The sequence below is a fragment of the Rhinolophus ferrumequinum genome, chromosome 18, assembly GCF_004115265.2.
Source record: "Rhinolophus ferrumequinum isolate MPI-CBG mRhiFer1 chromosome 18, mRhiFer1_v1.p, whole genome shotgun sequence".
NCBI lineage: Eukaryota > Metazoa > Chordata > Mammalia > Chiroptera > Rhinolophidae > Rhinolophus > Rhinolophus ferrumequinum.
This window is the reverse complement of record NC_046301.1, coordinates 50,101,639-50,129,638: the sequence shown is the minus strand read 5'-3', so window position 1 is coordinate 50,129,638 and position 28,000 is coordinate 50,101,639. Positions and strand designations below refer to the sequence as shown.

The 28,000-nt window shown below is 47.0% G+C and overlaps 2 protein-coding genes and 1 pseudogene across 2 annotated transcripts in view; all 3 read left to right on the top strand.

The window, feature by feature from the left end:
• Positions 1 to 2: 2 nt before the first annotated feature.
• Positions 3 to 8,867, top strand: SMIM7 (small integral membrane protein 7). The gene is made up of 5 exons (XM_033134582.1): positions 3 to 114; positions 194 to 235; positions 687 to 739; positions 2,608 to 2,698; positions 7,806 to 8,867. The coding sequence occupies exons 1-5, from the start codon at positions 89 to 91 to the stop codon at positions 7,819 to 7,821; spliced, it is 228 nt and encodes a 75-aa protein (XP_032990473.1). The 5' UTR covers positions 3 to 88; the 3' UTR covers positions 7,822 to 8,867.
• A 4,873-nt stretch (positions 8,868 to 13,740) lies between these two features.
• On the top strand, positions 13,741 to 16,240 carry LOC117038497 (60S ribosomal protein L28-like; annotated as a pseudogene).
• A 5,760-nt stretch (positions 16,241 to 22,000) lies between these two features.
• Positions 22,001 to 28,000, top strand: part of MED26 (mediator complex subunit 26) — a 47,030-nt gene continuing 41,030 nt past the window's right edge. The window contains exon 1 of the mRNA XM_033135054.1: positions 22,001 to 22,329. Within this exon, the coding sequence (XP_032990945.1) occupies positions 22,258 to 22,329 (72 nt within the window). The 5' untranslated portion in view covers positions 22,001 to 22,257. The remainder of the gene's footprint in view (positions 22,330 to 28,000) is intronic.

Here is a 28,000-nt window from a genome sequence, read left to right as displayed (position 1 = left end):
CTGCTTGGCGATTGGTCGGCTTGTGCTCCTCTCCCCTCCTTCCCCTGGGCTTCCGCTTCCGGTTCTGACGGACGCTACGGCCATAACGATGATCGGAGACATCCTGCTGTTCGGGTAATTGGGGGACTAGAAAGTGGGAGAGAGAGCCCAACGGGGAGGGGGCGGTCTAGGTAACCGCATTCTCTCCCCACAGGACGCTGCTTATGAACGCCGGGGCGGTGCTCAACTTTAAGCTGTGAGTAGGCCGCGTCGGACCGGGGCTCCACCCGGAACCTGTAGCCCCGCCCCCGTGAGCGTGAGCCCGCCTCACGTCGCTGGCCCAGCTCCCAAGTCCTAGCCGGCCCTCTGGCCCCGCCTCCAGCCTTTGGGAGTCTCGGTGCCTCTGTGACTTAAGATCCTGACTCTTCGTTACCCGGGTGTCCCTCTGCTCTCACCCCGAAGGGCCTCAGGCCCGTCCCCCAAGAAACTCTTAGCCCTGACCTATACCCCCGAACCACCCTCTCTACCGTGTCAGTGGCAGTGATTGGTGGGGCAGATGGGAGCCCAGAGAGGGTCATTGAACTGCCCGCGGTCACACAGCAAGTAGGACTAGAGCTGAAGCTCAGTGTCCGTGACTCATTGAGGGCAGGGGACTGAGTGGTCCTTGTGTCCCGTCGAAAGTAGACACTGACTGCTTCTCTTTGTAGGAAAAAGAAGGACACGCAGGGCTTTGGGGAGGAGTCCAGGGAGCCTGGCACAGGTAAGGCCTTTCTGGACTTTGCAATGGGTCCATTTCAGAGAGGACAGTTCTTTGTCACCAAGTGCTGTCCCAATTTTCTTTTTATTGTGTGTGTGTGTGTGTGAGACAGAGAGAGAGAGAGAGAGAGGGAGAAGGGCCTGAGGATGTGCTGTTCCTTCTGCCCACCTGTCACCCACTTCTTTATCCTGCCAGAACTCCCCACATAGGTCAGCACTCATCACTTCCTACAGTTATAATTTTCCTTTATGTGTGCTGTCATCTGGCTGTCTACCTTTTACACTTGACCTTAAGCTCCAGAGAAGAGGCTCCAGCTCGTTTTGGCTCCATCTTGCTGTGCGATTGCTTGTTTAGTATTTGTCCTCCCTGTGAACTCCTTAGGGCAGGGATTTCTGTCACACACTCAGCTCCTACCTGGAATTAGTGGCCTTTAGTGAGCCTCTGTTGATGGCAGGAGAGCCTGTTTATGTGACCCTGGGTCAGAGAAGGGCCTTGCCAAGCAGTGCCTCTTGGACATCCTGGGGACAGATCTGTCTCTGACATTTGCAGTCCGTGCTGGGCCAACACTTACAAAAGCACCACACATGGCTAACCCCATGGGGTGCACAAACCCGGATTCATCTAAACCGTGTTCAGCAAGACCGTGTGCTGATCACGCACTAGGATGGTGCAGCAGTACCAGGTAGCTGTCATGTTGGGTCGCTGTGAAAATTTCTGAGCTCCTGCCCAGTATTCCATAGTGACTGGACAGCTGTGGTCTCTGGATGATACTTTGGGTAGCACCCTTGTAGGTCACCTAACCTGGACCAGTTCATTTCATTCTGGAGGCCTTGGAGAGGGGCTGTGATCTACTCAAAATCCCAGAGAAGGGTTCTGGAACCTAGGTCTCTGGAGTCTTAAGATACCAAATTGGCTCCTCTTGGAGTGATTTCTGTTCCTTGGCAGCAGAGAGAACTAGAGTAAGTTGTCACCAAAGGAGAACTCCTGTTTTACTTGCCTGAATAGTATGCTTTTAGTTGCAAACACTAAAAACCCAGCTCAAAGCGGTTAAAGCAAATGGAAACATACAAGCACATAATTGTCTTCAGGCACACCTGGATTCAAGGCTCAAAGCTGCTCTCCAGCATGTGACTGTATCCAGCTTCCCCCCCCCCCCCCCCGGGTTGGTTTTACTGTCAGTCAAAGACCACCCAAGAGCAGGGCTCGGCACATTTTTCTGTAAAGGGCCAGATTATAAATATTTTCAGCTTTGTGGGCCATGCTATCTCTGGCGCAACAATTCAGCTCTGCCATTGTAGCTCGAAAGCAGCCCTGGGCAATATGTAAATGAATGGACATGGATGTGTTCCAATAAAACTTTATTTATGGACACTGAAATTTGAATTTCATGTAATTTTTGCATTTCACCAAATACTCTTGATTTTTTTTTTTTTAACCATTAAGAAATATGAAAAACATTCTTAGCTCCCAGCCATACAGGAACAGATGGCAGGGGCCATTTTTAGCCTCCAGGCCATAGTTTACCAACTCCTGCCCTAGAGGACTTGGCTTACATTTGTCCAGCCCAGCCAGCCTGGCAGAAAACGGTAGTTGGAACAAAAGTCCTAAGGCTGACTCTCATTGGGCAAACTTGGGTCATGTGCCCCTAACTGAGCCAATCAGAGGCTGGGAGCTTGGTGCTTTCCCAAGACTGGTCAGGAGCAGCCAAGTCTGAATGCTGAGGATGGGGAAGCAGAGGAGACCCAAAGGAACAGCTGCGCTGCCACTGGAATGTGGGGGCAGTAGGTATGGGTGGGCAGACACCACAGAAGCACCTGCAGCTGTGACAGCAGAAATGTTAGTACTTATAAACATACTTTCTGCCTTTTCAGGTGATAACATCCGGGAGTTCTTACTGAGCCTCAGGTACTTCCGAATCTTCATCGCTCTGTGGAATGTCTTCATGATGTTCTGCATGATCGTGTAAGTCATGCCTGCCTGTCCCCTTCATTGTCATTAACTTCTGAGTTCTCCAGAATGACCCACCTCATGGCCACTCTGGGTTTTTTTTTATGAATTTTATTGGGGAATATTGGGGGACTGTGTTTCTCCAGGGCGCATCGGCTCCAAGTCGTTGTCCTTCAATCTAGTTGTGGAAGGCGCATCTCAGTTCCAAGTCCAGTTGCCGTTTTCAATCTTTAGTTGTGGGGGGTGCAGCCCACCATCCCATGTGGGTATTGAACCAGCAACCTTGCTTGGAGCTCACACTCTAACCAACAGAGCCATCCGGCCGCCCCTCCAGCAGCTCAGCGGCAATTCATTGTCTTCATTCTAGTTGTGGAGGGTGCAGCTCACTGGTCCATGTGGGAATCGAACCAGCAACCCTGTTGTTGAGAGCTCGCGCTCTAACCAGCTGAGCCATCCAGCCGCCCCATTGTCTGTTTTCTCAGTCTGCACTTTGGTGTCACACTTTCTGCTTTCAAAATAAGCACTCGCCAAACTAGAGAGGAAACGGGGGTTTACAGGGTTTAAGCAATGTCACCGCAGTCCAGATTGGAGCTTCAATTGGAACACAGCATTCTCCCAAGTTCTGGCTGTGCCTGGTATGTCGCCAGGGGCTGCCAAGAGATGCCTTCCCTGGTTACCTCTCGCCAGCTCTGCTGTGCTTAGTGTATACTTGGCATCTGTCAAGGTGAAAAATGTGGCTTGAACGGCCAGTGTGCTGCCTGCTCCTGCTGCTTCCCTGCTGGAAGCCAGCAGACGTGTATTCAGACTTGCTGTTTTCATGCTCTTTTTCACTTTCTTATGAGTCTAATAAAAGGTAGTTGGGTTTGTTTTTCTTCCAGCATTGGGACCATAATTCCGATGCTTCTGTTAATGAATCATGAGATTCGGAGAGTAGACAGACTTAGGGTTAAAACATTAGGAGAACCTGGAGTTCTCAGCCATGCTGGGCCCATCCTGTGTGCTTCTCCCAAAAAAGGAAGAAAATGAAAAGTTGGCTATCCTGAGTAGTTGAGACACTGAATTTGGGGTTGCTGGGTGGTCCTTGTGCCAGCCCAGTGCTGTCTGAGGAGGAAATGTTTTCAGGACTTAGGAGATGAAGGAAGGAGGAAGTTCACTGTGCCACTGGAAAGTGTTTTAGAGCCCAGAATGAAGACCATGACGGACGTGCAGAGAGGCTCTTTTTGGGAGCTCGGATGAGGGCTGCTCAGGTACAAAGAGGGCTCTTGAAGAGATCAAGGAATGCAGAAGAGTACAGACAGTGTAACTAGGACTCGTCGAGAAGTAGAACAGGATTGGGGACCTCCTCCAGCCTTTGTTTCTCTAGGTTCCTACCCATCCATTTATTCGTTTATTCCTTCACAGCTGTCTGTCATGGGTTGTGCTCTCGGGTTACACCTGAGACTGTAGTCCCTGCCTTCAGCGAACGCACAGTACAACAGGTGGAACACAGACAGAAAACAACACATGGGAAAAAAATCAATTGAGAAGTGGCAAAAGGGAGGGGGTCTCCCAGTCTAGGAGATATTCAGGGAGAGGCTCTCAGAGAAAGTGCCATTTAAATCAAGAACAGGAAACCCGATTTGCAGAGCTGGTGAGAGGCAGGGCAGCACCGGAAGCAGCATGTGCAAAGGTCCTGAGGCAGGGAGGAACTCGGTGTTTGTTTTTTATTCTGTTCTATTCTGTTCATTGGCTTTATTGTCTTCTGTTACCTGACCAGCTTCCTTCACTGCACATCTGCTGGTTTGTGACCAGGATGGTAGCCTCAGGCTCTGTGATTTCCCAGCTTAGCCCGAGGCTAGCTTAGTCAATAGCCCAGTGTCCTGATTTTGTTTTGTGGGATCAAAGTCTGATTGACCTAGCTATGTGTCACCCAGTTCTAGTTGCATTGGGGATTTCTTTTCTTCTCTTTTTTTTTTTTTTAAAAAGAAACTTTTTATTTATTTTAAGTGTGTTTTTCCAGAACCCATCAGCTCCAAATCAAGTAGTTGTTTCAATCTGCTTGTGGAGGGCACAGCTCACTCTGGCCCATATGGGGATTGAACCGGCAACCCTGGCGTTATGAGCATCGTGCTCTAACCAATGGGGCTAACTGGCCACCCCGAAGTGGGGGGTGGGGAGGTTCTGATTCCAGACTAACCACTGAGGTCGGAGGTCAGCAAACCACAGCCCCTGGGCCATATCTACCCACTACCTGTTTTCATGAAGGAAATTTTGTTGTCACACAGCCATACCCAGGTCTGTGACTGCTTTAGCATGGCAGCAGTTGGGGCATTGCAACAGAGTCTGCCTGGCCCACATATCCTGAACTCCTTACTGTGTGCCTTTTACAGAACGATTGTGCTGTCCCCTGACCTAGGCCGCCTCTTCCTGTAGGGGCCAGGAGTGAGGGAAGATTCGCTCCACGGAGGGCTGTCAGGGAGGCAATGATGTTAAAACACTGGAAATCACCTAAATGTTGAAAAACGGGAAGAGTCAGGTAACTTAAAGGACGCCTGTATGACCAACCATCATGATGCCATCAGGGCTGATATGCCAGAAGGTTATGTCTGCACTGGGGAATGTTTTGACAGTGAAGGCCGATGTCACCTGTAGCACGCTCGGCTTCAGGTGTGACTTGCACACAGTCAGCAGTGAATAAATGCTGAGGAAGTACCTGGAGTCTGTGAGGGAAACACTCCAGTGAGGGAGTTGGAAGAATCGACTCCAGATTGTCCATGGAAGTGACTGCAGCAGGGCCCGAAGGATGGTTCGCTATTCCCTGCACCCACTTCTGGGCTACTTTGGAAATTTTCAAAAGGCATGAAAAACTTGAAATACAGAAGAAATGTGCCTGAATGTTTAGAGACCAAGGGTACTGATACCAGCAACTTACTTTGAAACACATCAAAAATAAGGTAGATGGATAAATGGATAGGTGCACAGTAAAGCCAAGTGTTAATTGCAGAATGTAGGTGGTGCGTATGTGGGCATTCACTGAACTGTTCTTTTAACTCTTCTATGTGTTGAAATCTTCATAACAAAACATCAGGGGGAAGAATAGGGAGACAATAAGGGTGTCAAACCACAGAGAAGGATTAATAAGTATAAAGTAGAAGTTGGTCTTCACCAACTAAACTCAATATTTCGTATATTCACAGGGTTGTGCAGCCATCATCACTATATAATTCTAGAATATTTTCATCACTCAGCGAAACCCCGTGCCCATTAAGCAGTCACTCGCTCCCTGTTCCTGTCTCCCCTCAGCTTCTGGCAACCACTGATCTACTTTCTGTCTCTATGGATTTTGTCTATTCTAGACACTTCATATAAATGGGATCATACAACATATAGTCTTTTGTGTCTCGCTTCTTTCACTCAGCATAATGTCTTCTCGTTTCTTCCGTGTTATAGATGAATCGGGACTTCATTCCTCTCTATGGCTAAATACTAGTCCAGTGTATGGATACGCCACAGTTTGTTTATCCACTCATCAGTTGATGAATATTTGAGATGTTTCCATTTTTTGGTTATTGTGAATAATGCTGATATGAACATTCCTGTACAAGTTTTTGTGCAGACTTAAGTTTTTCGTTCTTTTCGGTATACACCCAGGAGTGAAATTTCTGGGTCATATGGTAACTCTGTATTTATCCTCTTGAGGAGGCATATTTATATTTTATAAAGTAGCTGCAGCAATTTACATTCCCACCAGCAATTTCTTCACATCCTTGCCAACACTTGTTATTGTCAGTCTTTTTTTAATTGTAGCCACCCTAGAGGATGCGAAGGTTGATTTGCATTTCCCTGGTGGTTAATGACATTGAGCATATTTTCATGTGCTTATTGGTCGTTTAAATATCTTCTTTGGAGAAATGTCTATTCAGATTCTTTGCCTAGTTTTAATTGGATTATTACTGAGTTGTAAGAGTTCTTTTTATATTCTGGATAACAATCCTTATCAGTTGTATGATTTGCCAGTATTTTCTCCCATTTGTGGGTTGTCTTTTCACTTTCTTGTTGGTGTCATTTAAATTTAAAGCACAAAATTTTTTAATTTTTGATGGAAGTCTGTCAATTTTGTCTTTCATCACTGTGCTTTTTATGTTATAGCTAAGAAATCATTACTTAACATAGGCATAAATTTTTGTGACCTTGGATTTTCTTCTAAGAATTTTAGTCGTAATAGGTCTATGATCCATTTTGAGATAATTTTTATATATAGTGTGAGGTAGAGATCCAGGTAATTTTTATATATAGTGTGAGGTAGAGATCCAGCTTCATTCTTTTTCATGTGGCAATCCATTTGTTCCTCTGCCAGCTGTTATTTTTTTTAAATAACCTTTTTATTTTGGAAAGAATTTAGGTTTATTAAATGTTGCAAAGGGTCAGCCGGATGGCTCAGTTGGTTAGAGCGCGAGCTCTCAACAACGAGGTTGCCAGTTCAATTCCCACATGGGATGGTGGGCTGTGCCCCCCACAACTAAGATTGAAAACGGTGACTGGACTTGGAGCTGAGCTGCACCCTCCACAACTAGATTTTAGGACAACGACTTGGAGCTGATGGGCCCTGGAGAAACACACTGTCCCCCAATATTCTCCAAAAAATTAAAAAGAAAAAAAAATGTTGCAAAGGTAATGCAGATAATTCTCATATGTACCTTTTTAACAGCTCTGTAGTTTTCCCCAGGAGCAGGCTTGTGTCATAACTTCCGTACCCATTCCTAAACTTCACGGACATTTATATAGTTTCCAGGCCTTTCCTATTCCAGATGTTCCTCAGTGAACAGAGTTATCTGGAATCATTTGTTTACTCAAAGCTCTTTCTGACATGAAAGTCACCACTGACTTGCAGAAGTCAGTGGGTGAAAATAAAATGGTACAGATCCATATGAAATAGACAATTTTTGAAAGAGTTACATTTTTTTAAGTTTATAGTTTGGTAGTGTTAAGTACATTCACAGTGTTGTATAACAAAAATTACTTATAAAGTCAGAAAATGATGTAAAATAACCTTAATAAAAGCAACTGAAAATATTTTCTAAAAAGTGTTTTCAGAGTGACAGCTTCCCATCCTCACAGACATTCTGCCCTCTGACTTTTCCAGGCTGTTTGGCTCCTGAGCCCCAGAGACGGAACCAAGAACACACCTTCCCAGATGTGGAGTCTCCCTTCTTCCATGATGACTTCAAGAATGTTTTTGACTGGAAAACCCGTGACCTTCCCGGAAAGCCCAAGCTCGTGGTGGGTGGAAAGAAATGTTCGCCAAGATATGCATGATTTCCCGGCCGCATCACTGTTTCCTTTTCAGAGATATTTTCACGTCGATCTCTGCGTTGAAATGCTGTCTACTTAGGAAGTTTCAGAAGGGTTTATGTAAGGGATTATGATAACAATGCATTGGTGGAAAAGAGAACATTTCTAGGTTGTTTTATTGGATTGGAATCCATCTTCCACCTAGCTTTCACTAGAAATACATTTCTGAATATTTCTTTGCTTATGTTTAATAACCATAAACATAATTTGGTTCCAATTATACAGATTTTTAGAAATCGTTTATATCCTGGGATCTGAAACAGAAAGGTTGGCTTTAAGTTGGATGCAGCCTCTTTTATTGGATTTGTTTGTGAATAACGAAGTTCATTGTTGCTAAGTCTGCGGCCAAGTTCCTTCCCCATCCCAATGGGCTTTACTCGGTCAGTCCCCAGGACTTTAAGGGTGAAGTATTACTGGTTCCCACAGAAGAGAGGTGCAGGACAACCATCAGGGCCAGACAGGGGTCTTTCAAGAAATTTTGCCTTGCCTTGAAGGTCCCCTGTTAAAGTAACTTTTGGGGCCATTAATTGTACAATTTTTAGAGTGAGAGTGATTTGTCTGGTGATATTGGGGCCCAGTTCTGAAAACTGGGGTTTTTGGGTCTGCTTTTCAAGTGGGTGATTTCAAGGTTGAAAAACAATGAGCCTCATTCGAGTGTTTTGCGCAGAAGCTTCTTTGAAGGAGAGTCCTGGCTCACTTGCCAAAATGAAAGGCCGGTGGTTGGTACCTGGTGTTTGATTTGTTTGTTGTGGTGTTGAAATCCTGACTTGTAGGTCAACCTGGTGGGAGAAAAAAGTAAACATGCAGGCTTCTAGAACTAAATAGCATTGAAAATAAAGCTCGTTTCCAAAAAGGACCTTTTGTTTATACATTTTGTAGCCAACGAGTTGACTTCCAACTTGAGTTGTTTCGAATTACACTGTGGGAAACACCTAGGATTCATTTTGGAGACTTGTCAGTCAGAAACGATGTTCCCTTTTGGATTTTGCTCCATAAATGTTGGGCAGGGATTGGGCAAATACAATTTCGAGTCAGTCGGCTGCTCCTGGAAGAATTGAAAGAGCCATAGATAACGACGGGGTTCACTAGGTCAGAGTCAAGTCCACTTGTTCTCCTGTTCAGCTAATGTTATTCTGCTTCATTGCTTCTATAGTTTATTCCCTTGTCAAATCCAGCCAAGCATCATTTCATGGTTTGTAAGTAGCAAGGCACATAGCTTCTGAATCCAGCTTCACCCAGGCCTGTGTTCTTATCGCAAGAATGGACATGCCAGGATCTTGGCTGGTCATTCTTCAATCCGTGTGAATGGTGCGAGGAAACCTCTGCCTCATTCAGACCCGCACTGAGGTTTCAATGAGATGAGGCATTTGTGCGTTATGGAGATGAATTGTTCTCGGAGAAGAGAATGGTGTTATTGAGATTTTGTTTCAATAATTGTATTTTTCTCCAGAGAACTATTATCTCATTGTTAAGTTCTTATAAGCAGGGTAGCTTTGGGGGATGCGTATCAGACGCTGCTATACATTTTAAAAATTGCACCTCATGGATCTCTAGGAAGCTTTTCAAAAACCCTCACTGGCACCAAAGCTTATCAGAGTTTGAATTTTGGGTGCATAGGGTCCCACAGCATTTAAGTGCTCATGTTCAGGGTCATTTAGAGATGGGTTCAAATCCCATCTCCGTTCCTTGCTGGGGGGAGCCTTGGCTTATTGCTTCCCCTCGCTAAGCCTTAGTTTCTGTATCTCTAAAATGGGCTTGAAAGTTACACCTGTCTGGGGTTGTTGTAAGGTTCGGTGAACTTAATTTTGGTCTGGGTGCTTAACTGGACACCTGGGCATCCAGTAATCACTCGATATTTGTGGGTGTCCTCACTCCCTGCTTCTCTTTTCTTGCCTTGATTCATTTGTTCAATCCACACCTCTACCGTGAAAGGATGATCACAACATTTTTAAAAATTGGAAACAAGTTCCAGCATGAACAACCTTTTACCATCGTCCCATTCCCTTTCCAGCATTTTCCTTATGCCTGTTGGGATATACCACGTAGTCCCAATAGTGGGTAAAGTAGTTTCGGTTCTGTTGTTTTCATTTCAGCGTCTCTTCCTTTATATTTTCTGGGCTGCCAGAAAGGCTTCATGGTTCTCATTTTTAGTTATACTGTGCAGAGTCAATAAATCCCTCGTTAATCTAGGCCCTCTCACTTAACTCTATTTGTACTCCGTCCACTGTTACAAATGTCACCAGTGTTACGACCTTTGCTGACTTCCCTCACTGCTGCTTCTGGGAGCGCTCAGGAAGGCTTCCTCATGATGTATCGCCATTACGGCTTTGGTGGCTTTTGGTTTTATTTTGTTTTCGTTTCTTACTACCAGTGCACATTCATTGTAGGAAAATTATAAAATACAGCTTTGCTCTAAGGGTAAAAGCCTTCCATGATCCTGTTCCTCCAGAGAATATCACCCAAGGTACACATTCCTCTGGCTCTTTCTCTGTGAATGTGCGTTGGGTATGGGGACATGCGTTTTCTTTACACAAATGGTATCTTCTAGCCTGTTTTTCTCATCTGATAATATGACCACGTTTCTATATATTTTCCTACTATACCATTCTTAATAACTGCAAATAAGCCAGTGTAAGGATGTATTAAGTTAGTCCTCAACTGATGGAGTCTTGGGTTGTTTCCAGTTTTGGTCTGTTATAAATAACTGTGGTGGACATCTCAGTGGATCTTTCCTAGTGACTTTTTGGAGTCACTTAGAGATCTACCTTGACAGCTTGAGGCTAAAAAAAAAACCCAAAGAAATAATGCACCTTGGACAACTGACATCCTTGTGTTTATTTATTTTTTGTTCATTCGTTTGTACATACAAACATACATACCAAAAAACTTCCTTCTAGATTCCTGTCACCTCTGACCAGGAATGGTGTTAGGCAGCTTCAGTTGATTTAAGCGGTGAATCAGGACGAGATTTTCAGCTCCACTCCGATAACTGTTTCTTTGTGCGAGCAACAGCAATTGACGTCATAACAGCTGATTTTCCACCTCGGCCTACAAGGATCTGAACCACCCTCTAAGTAGGAAATGCCCACTACTGCTCGCCCTGGAGTGTGGTACATGGAATTGTTGCTGAGGCGGGAGGCCACACGTGGAGAACAAAGAGAAGTCCTCCATTTGCAGCACCTGCCCTGGCTACAAACTTTGAGGTTCATGTCAGTCATCCCCACTGGGGATTCACATCAGAAACCTCCTTTTGCTTCCTCCACCCTTGTCATTTTGAGAACAGAACACGTCCCTTCTTTGTGTGGGTTTCTCATTGCACTTCAGTTCCAGCTGCTCTAGAGCAGAAGTTGGAAATCACAGACCTTAGTCTGCCACCTGTTTTTGTAAATAAAGTTTTATTGGCATCCAGCCATGCCTCTTTGAGAACATGTTGTCTAGAGCTGCTTTGGTTGCTTTCCTGCTACTATGGGAGAGTTGCTGACAGACCATTTGGCCCACAGAGCTGAAAATATTGCCTATCTGGCCCATTATAGGACCAATTTGCCGACCCCTGAACTAGAGGATAATGGAGAATCTCAAGGTGCCCCTTCCCCCCAAAGCTGGTGGAATTATTTGCATGCGTTGTGGTCTGGATTTTAATAAAGACATTTGCAAACATGTTTTTCAAACTTGCTGAGCCAGCCATTTTCAAGTGATGTGGTTAATAGACCAAAACCTGATTTTGTCTCTTGATAGTTAGGGGCGAGGTCCCTCCTGGACTCTGATTTCTCTGAGCAGCAGCGTGATGTGATAATGAGATCGGCTCTCCTCTGAAGTGCTTAGATCTGAAAAGCCAGCGAGACTGTCATTAGCGAAGCATTTTCTTTCCATTTCAACCGTTTCATTATCTCCTTAACCAAATTTGAGTTTATGAAATGTTGAGAAACCTCCTGATGTTTTCTGGTGTTGATGAAAGATGTATATCATTTGTGCTTAAAGCAAAAGGCATACTATTTTTTTAAAAAAAAAGATGGAAATTCGACTTGTTTTCACCATTCCCTTGATTTTCATTATGCAGAGGAAAGCACTTGATTTGCTTCAAGCCTCTCTTTGGCACTTGAGCGTTCTTGGAAGTGAGAGTTTGGGACTAGCAAGAGTTCCTGGATGAGAAATTGGGCAAAAGAGACTGTAGCAAATCAGAAATTCAAAGTCCACATTTTTCAACAAGAAAATGCCAAGAATTAGTTCAGTGTGTGGCTCCGTGGCTTGCTTTTTGTTTTGAAATAGACCAAGGGTCGGCAAGCTGCTGCCCACGTCTGGCCCACCACTTAACTTTTCACAGCCCACAAAAGAGAGGGCTTTAACTTTTTTAAATGGTTGGGGGAAAAAAATCAAGAGGAAAATGAAAAATTCAAGTTTCTTTGTTCATAAATAAAGTTTTATTGGAACGCTGCTATATCCAATCGTTAATGTATCATCAATGGCTGCTTTTGAGCTTCAAGGACAGAATTGTGTTCTTGTGACAGAGACCATCTGGCCTGTAAAACTGGACGTATTTACTCTCTGACTCTTTGCCGACCCCTGGACTAGACAATTTGGAGAAAGGAAAAAGAAAAGACATCTTATGTGTGAATCCTGTTCATCTGTGTTTGGTTCACATCACTGTCGTGCCTGTTGGTGTTACATGGGGGCCACCAGAGTGTTGACAGTGCTGGGGAGTCGTAGAAGTTATTTTGGGGGAATAAAGCTTCAGTGATTCTTCTTAGAGTTTATTGTGTGAATTGGGGAAAAGTGGCAAAGAAGATTATGGCAGAAAGGACGATGTCCCGGGCTCTGTTGCTTACAGAGTCAACGTGGAGCCCTCCGCACCGCCCTGTCCTCAGCTGTGACATGGGGACAGTGAAGGAGAGAGCCCTGACGTGTGCCTATAACCTGCCTGACCTGGGGCAGGCAACAAGTGGTGGTGTTTTCTTCAGTGTCGTTACTTTTATTAAATGTCACCCTCAGCAGGGTTTTATGAGGCTTCCATGAGATGGTGTGTTAGCTTGGGTTGCCATAACCAAGTGTGACAGACTAGGTGGCTTAAACAACAGACATTTATTTTCTCACTGTTCTGGAGGCTGGCAGTCCAAGATCAAGGGCTGGAAGGGTTGAGGTGAGACCTCTCTCCTTGGCTTGTGGACGGCCGCCTTGCTCATGTGGCTTTGCTCTAGGTCCTCATGTGGCCTTTCCTCTGTGCATTCCTGGTGTCTGCTTTTTACTAATGAGGATACTATGGGTCCCCCCATAGTTACCTCTTTAAAGACCTTGTCTCCAAATACAGTCACACTAGGGGTTAGAACTCCAACATAGGAAGTTTGAGATGATGCCATTCAGTCCATAACAGATGGGCAAGGGTCTGGCCCACAGTAGCTGTTCAACAGCTGTTAGTTCATCTCCTTGGCTAATAGTTTGCCTTGAGATACTAAAAAAATTTAAAACTCCATGTAGTCTAGGAAGGCTGACCCTGAGAACTGCTTCAAAGGGACTTTGCCTCCTGAGGTTCCACAGTAAAGTATTTGGAAATGGATGGTGGCTTCCACCCCAGCGTCTCAATTTCAGACTTTGACGGCCCCATGAATCCGCTGCGGGTCTTGGTGAAGTGTGGATTTAACTTAGAGTGGGAGCGCAGGCTGCAATTGTGCATTTCTAACCAGCACCCAGGGATTAACTATGCTGCTGGTCCCTAGACCACACTTTCAGTAGTGATGGCCTATGCTGTTCAACAGCTAGCGCCGGCTCTGGCTGCCGCGACGGGAGGAGCTATCACCACGTCCGCGCATCTGCAATGGATGGTCGTGCGCAACTGCTCCAGCTTCCTGATCAAAAGGAACAAGCAGATGTACAGCACTGAGCCCAGTAATCTGAAGGCCTGCAACTCCTTCTGCTACAACGGGCTGATTCACTGGAAGACGGTGGGCATGGAGCCAGCGGCCCCCGGCTGAGGTGTGGTGGTCATCATGAAGCAGAGGTCCAGCCAGCCAAAGCCGGCCACCTCCTATGTGCGGGCCACCATCAACAAGAACGCCCAGGCCACCCTCAGCAGCATCCGACACATGACCTGCAAGAACAAGTACCATCCGGACCTGCGCATGGCCAGCGCCAGCCTGCGCAGCCAGAAGCCCGTGACGCTGATGAGGAAGTGGGCTTGCCCCAGGAGCTCCTCAGTACCTCCCCCGCCAGAGCAATAACGCAGAAAGCTCAGCCAAAACTAAATCAGTAAATAATAACTAGTCACAAGTGGCTATTTCAGTTTCCATCTCAATTAACTAAAATGAAAACCCTAATTCCTCAAAGTAGCTAAATTTCAAGTGCATTTCATTGCAGAAAGCTCTAACTGGGCAGCACTGCACGGAAAGGAGAGGGTGTAAGCTTTTTTAGTCAAGGGCCTTCATGAGTTTCCCTGGGGCAGCTATAACAAATGGCCACAAACTTCACAGCTTAAAACAGCACGAATTTATTGTCTTATAGATCTGCAGGCCACAAATCCAAAATAGGTGTCACTGAGCTACAATCAAGGTGTTGGCAGAGGTGGTTCTTTCTGGAGACTCTAGGGGAGAATCTGTTTCCTTGCCTTTTCCAGCTTTTAGAGGCTGCCCTCATCTTTGATTCATGGCCCCTTTCTCCTTAGTCCAAGCCAGGTGGTGCATGCCCAGCACACAGTAGGTCCTCACTGCTGAGGCCTGCTATGAAACCCGGGCACCGGAGCCAGTTCCAAATTCAGAACTTAATGCACTTGCCAGCTGCACATCCTGCATGTGACAGGATACCGCAAAGGCATCTGGGCTGGCGCACACTCATCAGGTGATATTTCTGTTGCAAAACACCCAACATTCACTCAAAGTTGGACAGGCAAAGACTAAACAGACAAGCTTTGCCAACAAACGGGTTTGCTGCAAAATTAAGAGAAGACATAGCTTTCAGAATTTGGGGGTTCTGGAATGAATGGTGGGGCAGGATTGTGGGCCCGTGCTGTGAGTCCCTGTCCTGACTCATTGGGGAGTTGCCCCTCCTCATTAGGCATCAGTTTCTCCTTCTGTGACAGGGACGGCTTGGGACCAGGTACTCACCAGGACTTGATTCTCCCTCGTCTCTCTGTAGCCTACAGTGTGTTTGTAGGAAATACTTTCTGGAGTATGTTTGCTTCTTGTGGGTTACAACGCCTTATCTATGTTCCTGAGAAGTTCCATTGGCCAGTTTGAAGTCTTTTATTGTGGCTTCTATGTGCTTCATCTCCTCGTTTCTTGATACCTGCCCTTTGGCCTTTGTCTGTTCCTGGGGGGAATAGCTCATACCCGATTTGGTTCATGTGTTTCCCTGCAAATCTGGGAACCCTGAGCTCTGGGCTGGAGTTGTCTCCTGCCAAAAATCCAGCCACATGAGTTTGGCGAGGTCACGCCTCTAAAGAGCAAGAACCAGGTCACCTAGTTGGATAGTTAGGTGACCGGTGTGATAGGCATGGAGAAAACTTACTTAGGGGTGGTGAGAAATAAGGCTCACCAGGAACATGCGCAGTGCATGCATATGGCGTGTATCAGCCTGTGAAAAGTGTGATGTGTGGTGTGTGATGAGGACCTTGGAAGATCAAGGGCTTAGGCGAGATAAAGTGGGCGACTACCTAGTTTTTAGAGTAGGGGACAAGAAGATTTCAAACCCTGTGTCAGAAAGAACCGCCTGGAGCAGAAAAGGCCAATCTTGGGTAAAAGCCACAACAAATGTGTAGTTTATCCTGCAGTTCCTTTAATAAGAAAACAAATGATGATTTGATTTTATTTCTGTAGACACTTAAATGAAATGTTTTATCAAAACCATTCACTAGAGAATTAGAACAGTTACTGATTTTGGTTCTTTGCTTCATGAGTGTAATTGAGGGAATATAAAACTGCACTAAGCAAAATAATAGCCTCTAATCTAATAATCAGACAATTACAGTGAAATAATCTAATTACCTGAACGTCCCAATCAAGTGATTAGATTATTTGGACATTTCAAATAGATGACACAATATTTTAGCGAATTTTTTGAGGTCTTCTTAAAAAGAGAAATAAAACAAGAAGAATAATTTTGTGACTACAAACCAAAAAAAGACAAAATGAATTTTATAGTTTCCAAAGTATATTACCTGGTTTGTCTTTTGAAGAATTAAATATAAAAGGAGATGAATACAAGCATTCCTGTAGCTTCTAGAAAAAGCATGGGCAGCAGTGGAAACATAGAATCAAAAGAAAGGTTGATCATTTATTTCTTGTGTGTGTGTGTGTGTGTGTGTGTGTGTGTGTGTGTGTGTGTGAAGGTTATATGTGCTGTGTTGTTTTTATATATGATTATTGTTTATCCTGTGCTTAACTGAATTAAGATCATTGTAATAGAAAAGATCAAGTCAAAAATAAAAAATTGCTGTCTGGGTGCATGTGTATAGCAGATTGGAGGGAGAACAGTCGGCAGGTGAGAGGATTGGGGCTCAGTTCAAGAGGACAGGAACACAGGGACACATGGCCAAAAACAAACACGAGGCAGGAGGGCCACAGGAGTTAAGTAGCCATGAAGCATGGAGAGAAGAGTTCAGAAGCTGATCTGGCCTGGAATCCTAGCTGCCCTACTGGGGTAAGAGGCTGTGGGTGAATCTTCACTCTTCAACCTAAGGCTCCTCCTTGTGTGTCATTTGAGGACCACAGTAGCAACTGTGTCTCAGTTAGCTAGTGCTGCTTAACAAATGACCCCAATACTAACTAGCTTAAAACATCTATTATTTACTTATAGTTCTGTGGGCAGGAAGTTGGACAAGGCACGTATTTGGTACCTCAGCACGGATGGCCCAGTTGGCTGGGATTAGGCGAGTGGGGCTCAGTGTTCTGTTTCCGGGTTTCTCATTCTCCTCCATGGAGCCCCTGGGCCTCTCCCTCTTGTCATGTGCCCCTCCAGCACAGTCACCAGATTCTGACATGGCAGCTCCATGCTCCCAGGACTGCAAAGGCAGATGCTGTCGGGCTGCCTTTTTTTTTTTTTAAACAGCTTTATTGAGATAGAATTCACATACAGCTCGCCTTTTTAAAGTGTATGATTGGTTTTCGGTATATTTAGTGTTATGCAGCCGTCACCACAACCTAGTTCCAGAACATTTTTATGACCCCTAAAAGAAACCCTGTACCCATTAGCAGCCGATTTGAATTCTCCTCTTCCACCCATCCCTGGCAACTACCAATCTACTTTCTGTCTTTATGAATTTGCCTGATCCTGACATTTCATACAAATGGAGTCATATAAAATGTGGCCTTTAGTATTTGACTTCTTTCACTTAGCATGATGTTTTCATCCACATGGTAGCTTGTGTCAGTGCTTCAATCCTTTTTATGGCTGCGGAATATTCTATTGTATAGATGTACATTTCGTTTATCCACTCATTTATTGATGGGCATTTGGTGTTTGCACCTTCATCTATTATGAATAGTGCTTCTGTGGACAGTTACCTGGACAAGTCTGTGTGTCGGTTTTCTTGGGGGTATTCACAGGAGTGGAATTTTGGTTGGTGTGGTAACTGCCAGGCCTTCTTTAAACTTTAGTCTGGACTGGGCAGGATGTGGCCTCCACTGCATCCTATAGGCTGAAGTGAGTTGCAGGCCCCACCCAGAGTCACGGGGAGGGACTGACATAGGGCCTGACTGCCCAGAGGGTTCATCAGGGTCCTCATGTGAAGCCCTCAGTGGGGAACCTTGACATGTAGTAGGTACTCAATAAATGTTATTCTCTGTAATTATTATTATTACTAAGAATAATACAAAACTGGGGCAATAGGGAAAACACCAACTGTTAGGACTTAGATCGACATCCATCACTCAGCCTGACAGCAAATCCATCTTCCGGATTTGGGAGATTATGGGCACACTTGAGATTAGCGTTACCTGAGTCAGAAGATGAGAACCTTAGGTTACTAGAGGTCAGGAGAACCCGGCACTGGATGAGATGACCAGAAGGCACCACATGTTCATTCTAAACAGTGTGGAACTGCAGGCAAAAGTATCAGAAGAATCATCACCTGTTCTACCTGTCAGAGACAACTACTGTAGATATTTTGGTTTCTTTCCTTCCAGTAGTTTTTCTATGCATCATGTACATACGTATACATATATTAATAAAAGTAAGATCATAATGTATATATATGTTGCATTTTATCACTTAGTATTAAGTTGAGAGCATTTTTCCATCTTTTCAGTACTGGTTTTTAACGGCTTTATTATCTATCTAGCTATCTGTTATCTAGCTATATATCTTTATTTTCAAAGTGTAATGTACAGTAATATACAGCTTGGTAAATTTCTTCATGTGCATCCACCCATAAGACCGCTACCCCCATCGGAGTTATCGATTCCTTTGGTCTCTCCCAGTCCATAACCTTCCCATTTTCATGAATTGACCCCCCCGTTTATTCATGTACTCCCCTATTACTGGATACTTCAGTTGCTTCCACTCTTTTGCTCTTATAAATGATGCTGTGACCTCCCTTGTACATACGTACACATTTATCTGCATCTGATTGGTGGTTCCTTTGGAAAAATTTCTAGAAGTTGTGAGACATCGATCGGGTCAGAGGGTATGAGTGTATTGGAACACTCTCAGTTGAAGTGCTGCCTTCTTGTCAAACATTTTTCCTGGTCCACCTATCCAGAAGGGCTTTCCCCACCTTAGGGCTCCTGCTGCACTTCGCTCGGACAGTACAATTAAAATATTGGATTAATGGGACCCCGACTTGATTCCAGTGCTTGGCTTCAAAACTAGATCCTCAGGAGCAGGCTTTATTCATGTTTATATCCCACTTGAAAGCACGATAAAAATTGTCCCGTCTATCTTTGAAAGTCTTCCTAAAAGCAGTGACATTTCAGGGGCTTTTCAAAACTGTTGAAATTGGTTTCACTTCTAAAGTAAACAGGACTTGCTGCAAAGCCAAGCAGAACCCTGAGACCTCTCTCTAGGTACTTCTGAGATCAGTGATATGGCTGAATGAGTTAATAGGAGAAAGTGGTTTTTAAAAATTTCCACCAGACTGTTAAACTCAGAGCAAACATATGGGTCAAAGTGAGGTGGTGGATTTGCTCATGTTTGTTTTTCTTATCAATCACTGGAACGCTTACATACATCATTGGGATAAGTCCAGTAATTTCCTCTCCTTTAAATTGCCCACCTCCCAGGGGTTTGTGACGCAAGGGTACAGCGGCTTTTCCCTTTAGCAGTGAGTCTGCCTAGGGCGTTGCTGCTGTTGCTCCTTGCTGTCACATGGTGTCGCTGTTGAACACTTGTCTTGTGCAGTCGTGGGAGCCCTCCAGCTCTTGACTTCCTTCTGGGATGCCCTTACTAGTCTGCCAACGGAGGAGGACTCCACTCTCTCACTGCCAAGACTGCCTGGGCATGCTGTGCACTCAGGTCCTGAAACTACATTCCCTCCCACTTCCATGGCAAGAGCAAGCCATGGACTCAGAGCCACTTCCTCGCCCTAACCTTTGGGGGCTGCCTCACTAAGAGATGAGGCCGCTTTCCCAAGGACATTTCAAGCACAAAAGATCTTGTCCTCTCAGATTGGTGGAACCAATGGTCTCTGTATCTAAGTTAAGGGACATATCATGGGGAAGAACGATTACAGCACGAGGATTTACCTTGAGCCCCATCTTTGCATAACATTTCAAGTATCTTGAAAGCAGAAAGTCAGCTAGTGAAATTCAGTATCTACCATGGACGTAAGAGAAGCTGCTAACTTTCAAAACTGTTCCGTGGCGATCTTTCTTTACCATGACAAGCATACTTTGTATATACAGTAAGTCCTCAATACTGTCAATAAGTTCTGTACTTTAAGTAAAATGACATATGAGACCAGTTTTAACATAGGCTAATTGATAAAAAACGAGTTAAGTTCCTATGGCATCTCACCATTATAACGAAAACGTCGTTTTGTTACATTATTCGAGGACATGCTGTATGCTAAATATGGAATGAAACTCTGTGTCCATGTGCATCCTCATGTTGTAGAAAGTATTTAATAAAATACTTTTTCCATTATTTATTGAGCCCCCACTGTGTGCCAGGTCTGTGGAACTGAACCGCATAAGTATGTTTGGGTATGTGTATTCAACTGCTGTGTATCTGATGAGACATTCACTTACTTCACAAATATTTAATAAGCACTTTTCTATCTACTGGGGACACGGAGTTGAGTCGGTGCCCCTGTGGAGCTCATAGTCATCTTAATGTTTCTTCTTAGTTTAAAAAAAGCAGGTAAGTTGAGTGCTTTCCAGAGTTTTCTTAAGTAACCTGACCCATGCAAAACAAATGGCTTATTCCCTGATTTAAAAAAATAAGACATTGTACATCTAGTTAGAAATTTAAGAGAGAGGCAGGACCGGATTATACTTGGGGGAGAAGCTTGTTTATTTTGCTTATCTGAAGTGAGAAAGAATATCTCTAAGTGGGCAGATTTCCAACTTGGAGCATGTACACAAAGCACCTCATGCTAAAGAGAGTAACTGAACGGAGTATTTTGCCTGTGTTTATTTTCTTCTACAAGTGTGATGTGAAACTTTTCACATGTGCAGAAGCAAGCAGCCACAACCACGGAAACAGCCGTTTTTGCAAATAAAAATGCTTCGCAGAAGCATGACAAATGCAAGACTAACAGGTGTAGGACAGATCCAAGGCGCACATGCGGTTCTCATCAGCTGCCTCTCTTCTGTTTTAAATCTAGGTCTTCCTGTAACAAGGAAAAGTTATTTCTCCTGAGGCTGCCACTAATAATCCACTCAGCCTGCCTTTCCACCCCTTGTCTCATAACAGTATTTCTAATAGAGCTTCCAGAGAGAGAAGACAGCAATGAAAGAAGGCAGTAAGGGGGTGGGGCAGAGGGTGGGGGGTACCCTTAGAATTGACATTAGAAGTTCTGGGTTTAACCTGTAACTCTGGGTGACTTTGGGCTGCAGTTTTCTCCTTTGAGAAATGTTTGGTTCAGAGAATGAGGGTTTCAATTTTCCAGCCTCTCCACGCCAAGCAAGGTAGAAGGGTCTTTTAAACCAGTGGATGTCAATAGGGGGCGATTCTGCCTGCCAGGGGACATCAGACAATGACTGGAGACATTTTTGGTTGTCGCCACTGGAGGAGAAGGTGCTACTGGCATTTAGTGGGTAGACGCCAGGGATGCTACTCAACATCCTACCAGGACGGCCCTACAACAGTGATCCGGCCCCAAATGTCACCGGGGCACAGGTCTGCAACCATGGGGTCGGCTCACGGGGCTGGTTTGGGGGCATTCCCAGCTGGGATGGCGGCTCTTCGGAGAGGTGCTTCTCCGTCTCATGTTTTCGGGACCCGGGCCAGCGAGGCGCTGCAGACCCCCGCCCTCTGGAGTGAACCAGAGCTGGAACGTCCCTTGACATCCCTCGGTCAGACCCAGACGCGCGCAGCATCACAACGTGGACATCCATCTCCCTCGCCCCCAGGAACGCAGATCGAGGGGGTGGGAAGGATCCCCCCCAGGCTTGGAAAACTTGGCAGCTTCTCCCGCCCGCGACCCCTATCACCTCTGTCAGTGCAAGGAAGGCTTTTCTTCCCGAAGAGGGGTGCTGCCGCCGCCCTCCCCGCCCTGCACAGCTGAGGCGGCACCCGCAGCGCCGAGTTCAAGGACTCCGCGCGCATCTCGCGTTTGGGTCGGGAACCTCAGCATCCCCAGCCCGGGTGGGGGCGGGGCTCCAGGCGGCGACCGTTGCCCCGCCCAACCGTTTCCCAACGGCTCCCCGGGCCGAGCAGGGGACTGGGACTGCGCGGTGGGCGAGTGCGCCTGTGCGCGCATGCGTAAAAGGCGAGGGGTGTGACCCAGGCGTGGCCCCGCCCAAGCCCGGCGTCTCCGCCCGCCCCATCTCCCAACCTCCTCAGCGTGGCGCCGACGCTGCGTGCGGCGCGGGTTACCCAGAGTGCTCCGCGCAGGAGCAGCTCACTGGAGTTTGGTTCTCGAGGCGGCGGCAGCAGCGGCGGCGGCTCCGGCGGCTCCTCCTCCTGCGGTGGCGGCGGCGCCCCGGGCCCGAGCCCCGGCTCCGGCTCCCCTCTCCGCCACCCCGCGCGCCCCCTCCTCCCCCGGCGCCGCGGGGAACATGAAGCTCCGTTCCCGGAGGCCGGCGAGTGAGTGACCCCCGTCCCCCGCCTCAGCCCGCCCGCCCGCTGGCCCGGCCGCTCCCCCCCGCCTCGCCCAGGCAATGACAGCGGCTCCGGCGTCTCCGCAGCAGATCAGGGACCGGCTGCTGCAGGCCATCGACCCCCAGAGCAACGTAAGTACCCGCCGCGCGGGCCAGGACCGAGGCCTCGTGGGCCCGGGACCCTCCTCCTCCCCAGTGCCCCTCACCCTCGGGGTTCCCGGGTACCCGCCCGAGGCCCACCTTCCCCCGAGGGCCGCTGCCATCCCGGCCTCTCGTCCCCCGGGCCTGGGCCCGGGGCAGGTCGGGCAGCCCGGCGGCGCTCGGTACGTGAGGCCGAGGCTTACGTGCGGCCTGGGTGGAGGATACAGACGGGAGCTGAGGCCAGAGCTGTTCCTTCCCTCCTGCTTGAGTTCTACGACCCTTGTTGCTCCTGTCGGAGCTTACCTGCCTCCCCTTCTCCGGAGACCAGAGACCCCCCGGGAAGCCCTCTCGACTTGGGGGAGGGGAGGGAGAAAGACTGTGGAGCAACTGGTGGCTGGAGTATGACTCCGGGAGCCCGTGCCTCCAGTATCTCGGCCTTCTGGGTGATCAGGGAAGTCCTCCTTCCTTCTTCTCCCTGCTGGAAGCACCTTGGCTTCGGAGGGAAACCCCCGGCCTGCTTTGCCCCTAGCCGGGTGCCCAGGGCGCGTGGAGAGGTCTCTTCGGTTCTGCGAATGGACATGTCTTTGCTGGATCCCTCTTCGAGTCGCTGCCAACGGAAGATGATCTTGGGGAGGAGGGTGGGATCCTTCATGCTGCTTTTCTGGGCCTAACTGCCCATTGCGTCTCTGACCAAGCCAGAGCCCCACTTTTGGGTAGGGAATTAAAGGTGATTGTTTTCTCTCCGGTTCACCCAAGAACCCTATTTCGGCTGTCCCTTCCCCCTATCTGGAGGTTCTAGCCAGGTGGTTTTTGACCTAGATGACAGGGTTAACCCCAGGGTGTCGCTTTGTCAGATGACCCTCCATGTTTGCAGAGGGATCTCCCCTGTCCCCCCTCCGTGTGTGTAGGGGAAGCCTCATTGTGTTCTCATATATTCTCCAAGGGGTTGTTGATGATAGGGGTCATTTTCCCCTGTGGCAGGAGCAGGTTAAGCAGGAGGAGGATGACATCCAGGTATGAAGTGAGCCCTGCATTTGCTGGGAGACCAGGAAGTGGCCACTGAAATCACTTTAACATACTGCAGATGGAAGAAAAAATTGTCTTGGGTAATTTTGGAGGGGTTATGATAATTGTAAGGCTCTGATTTCTCTATCATAAGTAATTCTCTTATTCCTGGTCTTCGGGCCCCATTAAGATTGGCTTGGTGGAAATTGCCTTTAACAAGTGTATACATTTTTGTTAGGACTTTGGGGGTGGAGTAGGCACAAGCTATATAAAACCTCCCAGAATTTTTGCAGTAACTGGTGCCGCTGCAATTCCCAACACTGAAATATTAGAGGATAAAGCAAGTGACATGAAAAATACAGCTTTGGTAACTTTTGCATCTTTTGTCGAGTCAGAGTGCAATTCTTGAATTCCATGTGCTTGCTTGCCTTCTGGAGTATCTGAGAGTGGCTGACCTATTAGCACTGATTCTTAATGCCACCTAGGAGAGCTTTGGGATCAGAAGGCGCTTTGACATCAGAAGGTGCTTTGACAGGTGGTCACGATGTTACAGATTAGGTGGGCAGTGACCTCAGGGATTCTAGTGTTGTGCAAGGCTCTAATCTAGAGGGTTCCTAGAAGTAGGAGGAGGGAACAAATCTCAGCTTCGTGTATCCTGGTGTGTGCAGAAACATTACTCTCATCTGAGCCCATGGCTGTATTACGTAGCATGGAATTCATGTTTCATGTGGCTTACTTTGGGCAACTCTAGCGATAGGTGTGCTAGAGCCCTACTAAAATAAGTTGATAGAATTGGGAAATTGTCTCTTTGAATATGAGCGATGAAGAAAGTGCCTCCTTTAAATGCTGCCATTGTTAGTGTCTGTGAGCATTGTTACTAGTCATTTGACAGGAGTGCGGCTTGGTTCAAACCGTGTATAGAAACTTAGAGATGTGGCAGAATAGTTTGCTGATGGAGAAGGTGCAACCACAGGGCTGCAGTTTCTTACGATTGACCTGGGCCCAGGTGAGAGTGAGGGCGCTCCAACAGGGCATTGCTGCCGCACGGGCGCTCTTCTCTGCTTTGCCCAATTATGAACACTTCTGGATAGTTGGTTGACACATATTTAAGATGCTCATGAAAAAAATGGGGACAGAGTTGAAGAGCCAACACTAAAATTAAACCTCTTCTGAGAGAAAATACAGAGAATTGTGTCATGTAATGCTTACCTTTATGGACATGCAATTATGGTTAACAAACAGCTTTTGCTTGAAAAATTAATGTCAAGCCGCTGACCTAATATCCACAAGTATCTGAAAAGTTAGGGAAGTAACAAAGTAACATTTACTGAGCATCTCCTTGACAAAAGAGTTCTTAAGAGGAAAGTTGTTTTTTTGCTCTAAATTCTAGCCTCTGGAGTATTTGAATTTCTGTAGCAGCAGGTTCTGAGTTAATTTCTGCCAACTCAGTACTGAAGTAAATCCTTTACACTCCTTTTCAGAAAGCAACTAACAGTTTTTCAGAATAATTGAAATCTTACTCTTTCATGGTATGTCAGCCCAGAGTGTTGAAAATCTGAAGTGCAGTGTGCGCATTTGTTCCAGCTTGATCTTGCTTGGTTGTGGATAAAGTTGAGGGCAGTGTCTTCTCCTGCCCAGAAATCAGTCACACCACTTCAGCACAGTCTTCTCAGCAGGTGATTAGCTTCCTGTTTCTATGGGACACTCACTGATTCACGCAAGTTCGGGCTTTGTCTTCCTGCCCAGAATCAGTCTTCATGAGCATGGTTCGTTTTCCTTCTCTCTCAGAGCAGAAGCACTAGGTGGACCTTCTAAGTGCTGGTTAAATTGACTCGTAGAATCTTTCTGGGACCTATGACTGAGGAGCTACGTTTGAACCCCTTATCACCACAAAGCCCTTGTGACTGCTATAGGCTCCAGAGTTCAGTCAGGAATATTCTAATGCAGAACTCTGTAGAGCCGTAAGGAACGGATGTTCGTCTGGCATCTGAGAAAAGTATGTCCCCACGACAAGCGGAATAACAGCACAAGGCAGGCCTTGCTCAAGGCAGGTGAGCGTCGCTGTATTCAGAGCAGGGAGAGGCCCGAGAAGCCACTGCGGGAAGAGGAACTTGAACTTGCCCTGGACAGCTGTGTAAATGCCTCCCAGTGGTCACGCTTTCCAGCGAGAAACCTTAGGAACCACTTTCTTTCTCGCAGTTCTGCAGACACCAGGTACCAAGGGGAGGTGACCTTTGCAGAGAGACACATGCAAGAAGGATAATTTTCCCACCTAGGAATTTGAAGGTTAAGGTGCCGCTTAGCTTCGCTGCGCTGCAGGTTCCTCACCTGCAAAGTGGGACTGGAAACTGGAGGACATGCCCCGCAAAGCTCCTCTGGATCCGGGGTTCAGGTTATGGAAGGGGCAGCCGAGACGAATGTGAATTGTTGTAGAACATTTTTATTTGAATGCCACGTGCATTGTGTGAACTTTGTAAAATAACACAATTCCAACAAAATGCTACACAGAGGTGCACACTTCACACAGCTCGGCGCGGCCCTTTGGCAGCATCGCCTGCTTCCCCCCACCGCCTGTAAGGAAGGGGGCCGAGTGACTGGTCTCCCCTTTTTGCACAGTGACAGGTGCTGCTTAGTGTCTCCTGTGGCTAAGAGGACAAGATACTTTTGTTTCTTTCTGACTTCATGTGAGGTGACCGCCCTGATGTTAGGGACTTACCCAAAGTTATTAAGTGACGTGCTTCCAACTCTAAACGCCACCACTCTGCTCTCAAAGATGGAGAGATGGCTTCTGAGGTGGCTCAAGAGGACAGCGTCTGTGAGCTGGTAAGAAAACATAGGGGAGCCTCTTCTCCTGCACAAATTTATATGTGATTCCCAGTTCAGTTAGATTTACCTGTGATAGATCGCACAGGTGGATAATATCGGGCAGCTTGTTCCGGAAACATCTTAAGATTTCTGTCAGGGACAGAGTCCTGGGCCAGACCACACTGGTGTGGCAACTGCCCGCAGACATGGACCTTTCCATGAGTCTGTTCCAGCTTTGTTTTCTGCTTCCAGATTGTAGCACTTCGGATGTGAACGCAAAACGCCATTGGGTCTACAGGAAAGAGGACTCCGCTCAATTGTGAAATGGAAGGCTGTGGCTCTGATTCTCTCCAATGTATTAGAGGATATGAAATCTAAACGTGTCTCTGCCTGATGGCTCTGTTGCCCAAATGCAGTCATATTCCTGTTTTTGCTCTTTATACTGTGACCAGGCTCTATGAGGAGAGCATTGTGGCATTTTGTGACGGTGGGAGATCGGCAGGTAACAGTGTTTGTTGTGAAGCAGGTGTGTGCCCGTGTTGTGACTCTTTCTCCCCTAGAAGATGGACTTCACGTTCCGTCTTCACGGAGCTGTCCGGGCAGTCCTCAGGGGTGGCTTTAAGCTCAGTATGTTGTCCTGGCCGGAGGTCACAGAGGCCTGGAGGACTGTCCAAGATCAGCCTGTGGGCAGGGACTTTTGTCCTGATACAGTTTTAAAAAGGCGCCATAGTCACCTGGGCTCCTGGGCTCGAGATGCCACTGTGTGGCCAGACACATACCTCAAGGGTGCCAGGCTTGGGGTTGGGTGACGGAGGGGAGCCGTCCTCGCCTGTGCCTTGCTTATGGGCATCTTCTCAGTTTAACCAGAACCAGGCCCCAGCCTGAGCTCTTGGTAGCCCAGTGGGTGGGTCTCCAGTCCAACCCCCCGCTGTACATTGCCTTCTGGAAGCTGTGGGCTTTGTCTCTGTCCGTAGAAGTTGTGCTTTTCCTTTTACTACCTGGTGGGCTGTCCTGGGTCCACGTGTCCCTCTGGGGACCCACTAGCCGGTGGGCAGAAGGGGCGACTGAGTTGGTGGTTCAGCAGGTGGCGGTGTAGGCAGCGCATTTTCAGTCAGGCCTCGGCGTGCCCACGCTCAGAGCCCCCTTCTGAAGTAGCTCCTTTCCACCCTCGGGGCACACGTGTAGAATGGAGCAAGAAGTGACGTAAGGACTCCACGAACGGGGGAGCATGTCCTGCATAAGGAAAGCCGACCAATGTTCTGCATGCTGCGTTCGTTTAAAAATACTCGGAATGAATTCCAGGTCTTGGGAGGCAATACACTTACATCTCAATTACCAAATGATACATGCCGTTTATAGAGAAATACGGTAAAACTGAAGAAACTAGCTCAGCCGTTGAATAAACATTTCTAGCAAGTGCTTATGTGCGAGTACGCAGGGTGCAGACCTGGACACGCGTGGCCCTATCCTCGGGGGCCCTGGAGCCGCCCTTGCAGGGAGGAGGACAGGCATAGAGAGTGCACATGCGCTGCTTGGTGGAGGGAATCGGCTCAGGGCAGCCGTACAGGGCTGCGGCGCTCGGGTCCAAATGAAACAGTTCTTCGTGCATCTCACTGAAAGATGATTTAGAATTCTTAAGATCGTAAAAGGACTTTCTAGAATCCTTCATCATGTGAGTTTTCAGAATGAAACATTTTACGGTCAGGTATAGAAGTCAGTTCTCGGTTCACGTCTGAGCCCAGAGGAACGGAGAGTTTGGAGGAATAGCTGGCAAGTCTTGAGTGGTTCGCGCTCTCAGCAGCGGGATGGGAAAGGGGCAGGCGTCCGGTTTTGTGAAGGGCCTGGAGGCTGG

Coding starts and splice junctions, on each gene's coding strand:
- SMIM7 (XM_033134582.1), top strand. CDS start 89: ATGATCGGAGACATCCTGCTGTTCGG. Junction 236..686: donor GCGGTGCTCAACTTTAAGCT/GTGAGTAGGCCG, acceptor TTCTCTTTGTAG/GAAAAAGAAGGACACGCAGG. Junction 740..2,607: donor GTCCAGGGAGCCTGGCACAG/GTAAGGCCTTTC, acceptor CTGCCTTTTCAG/GTGATAACATCCGGGAGTTC.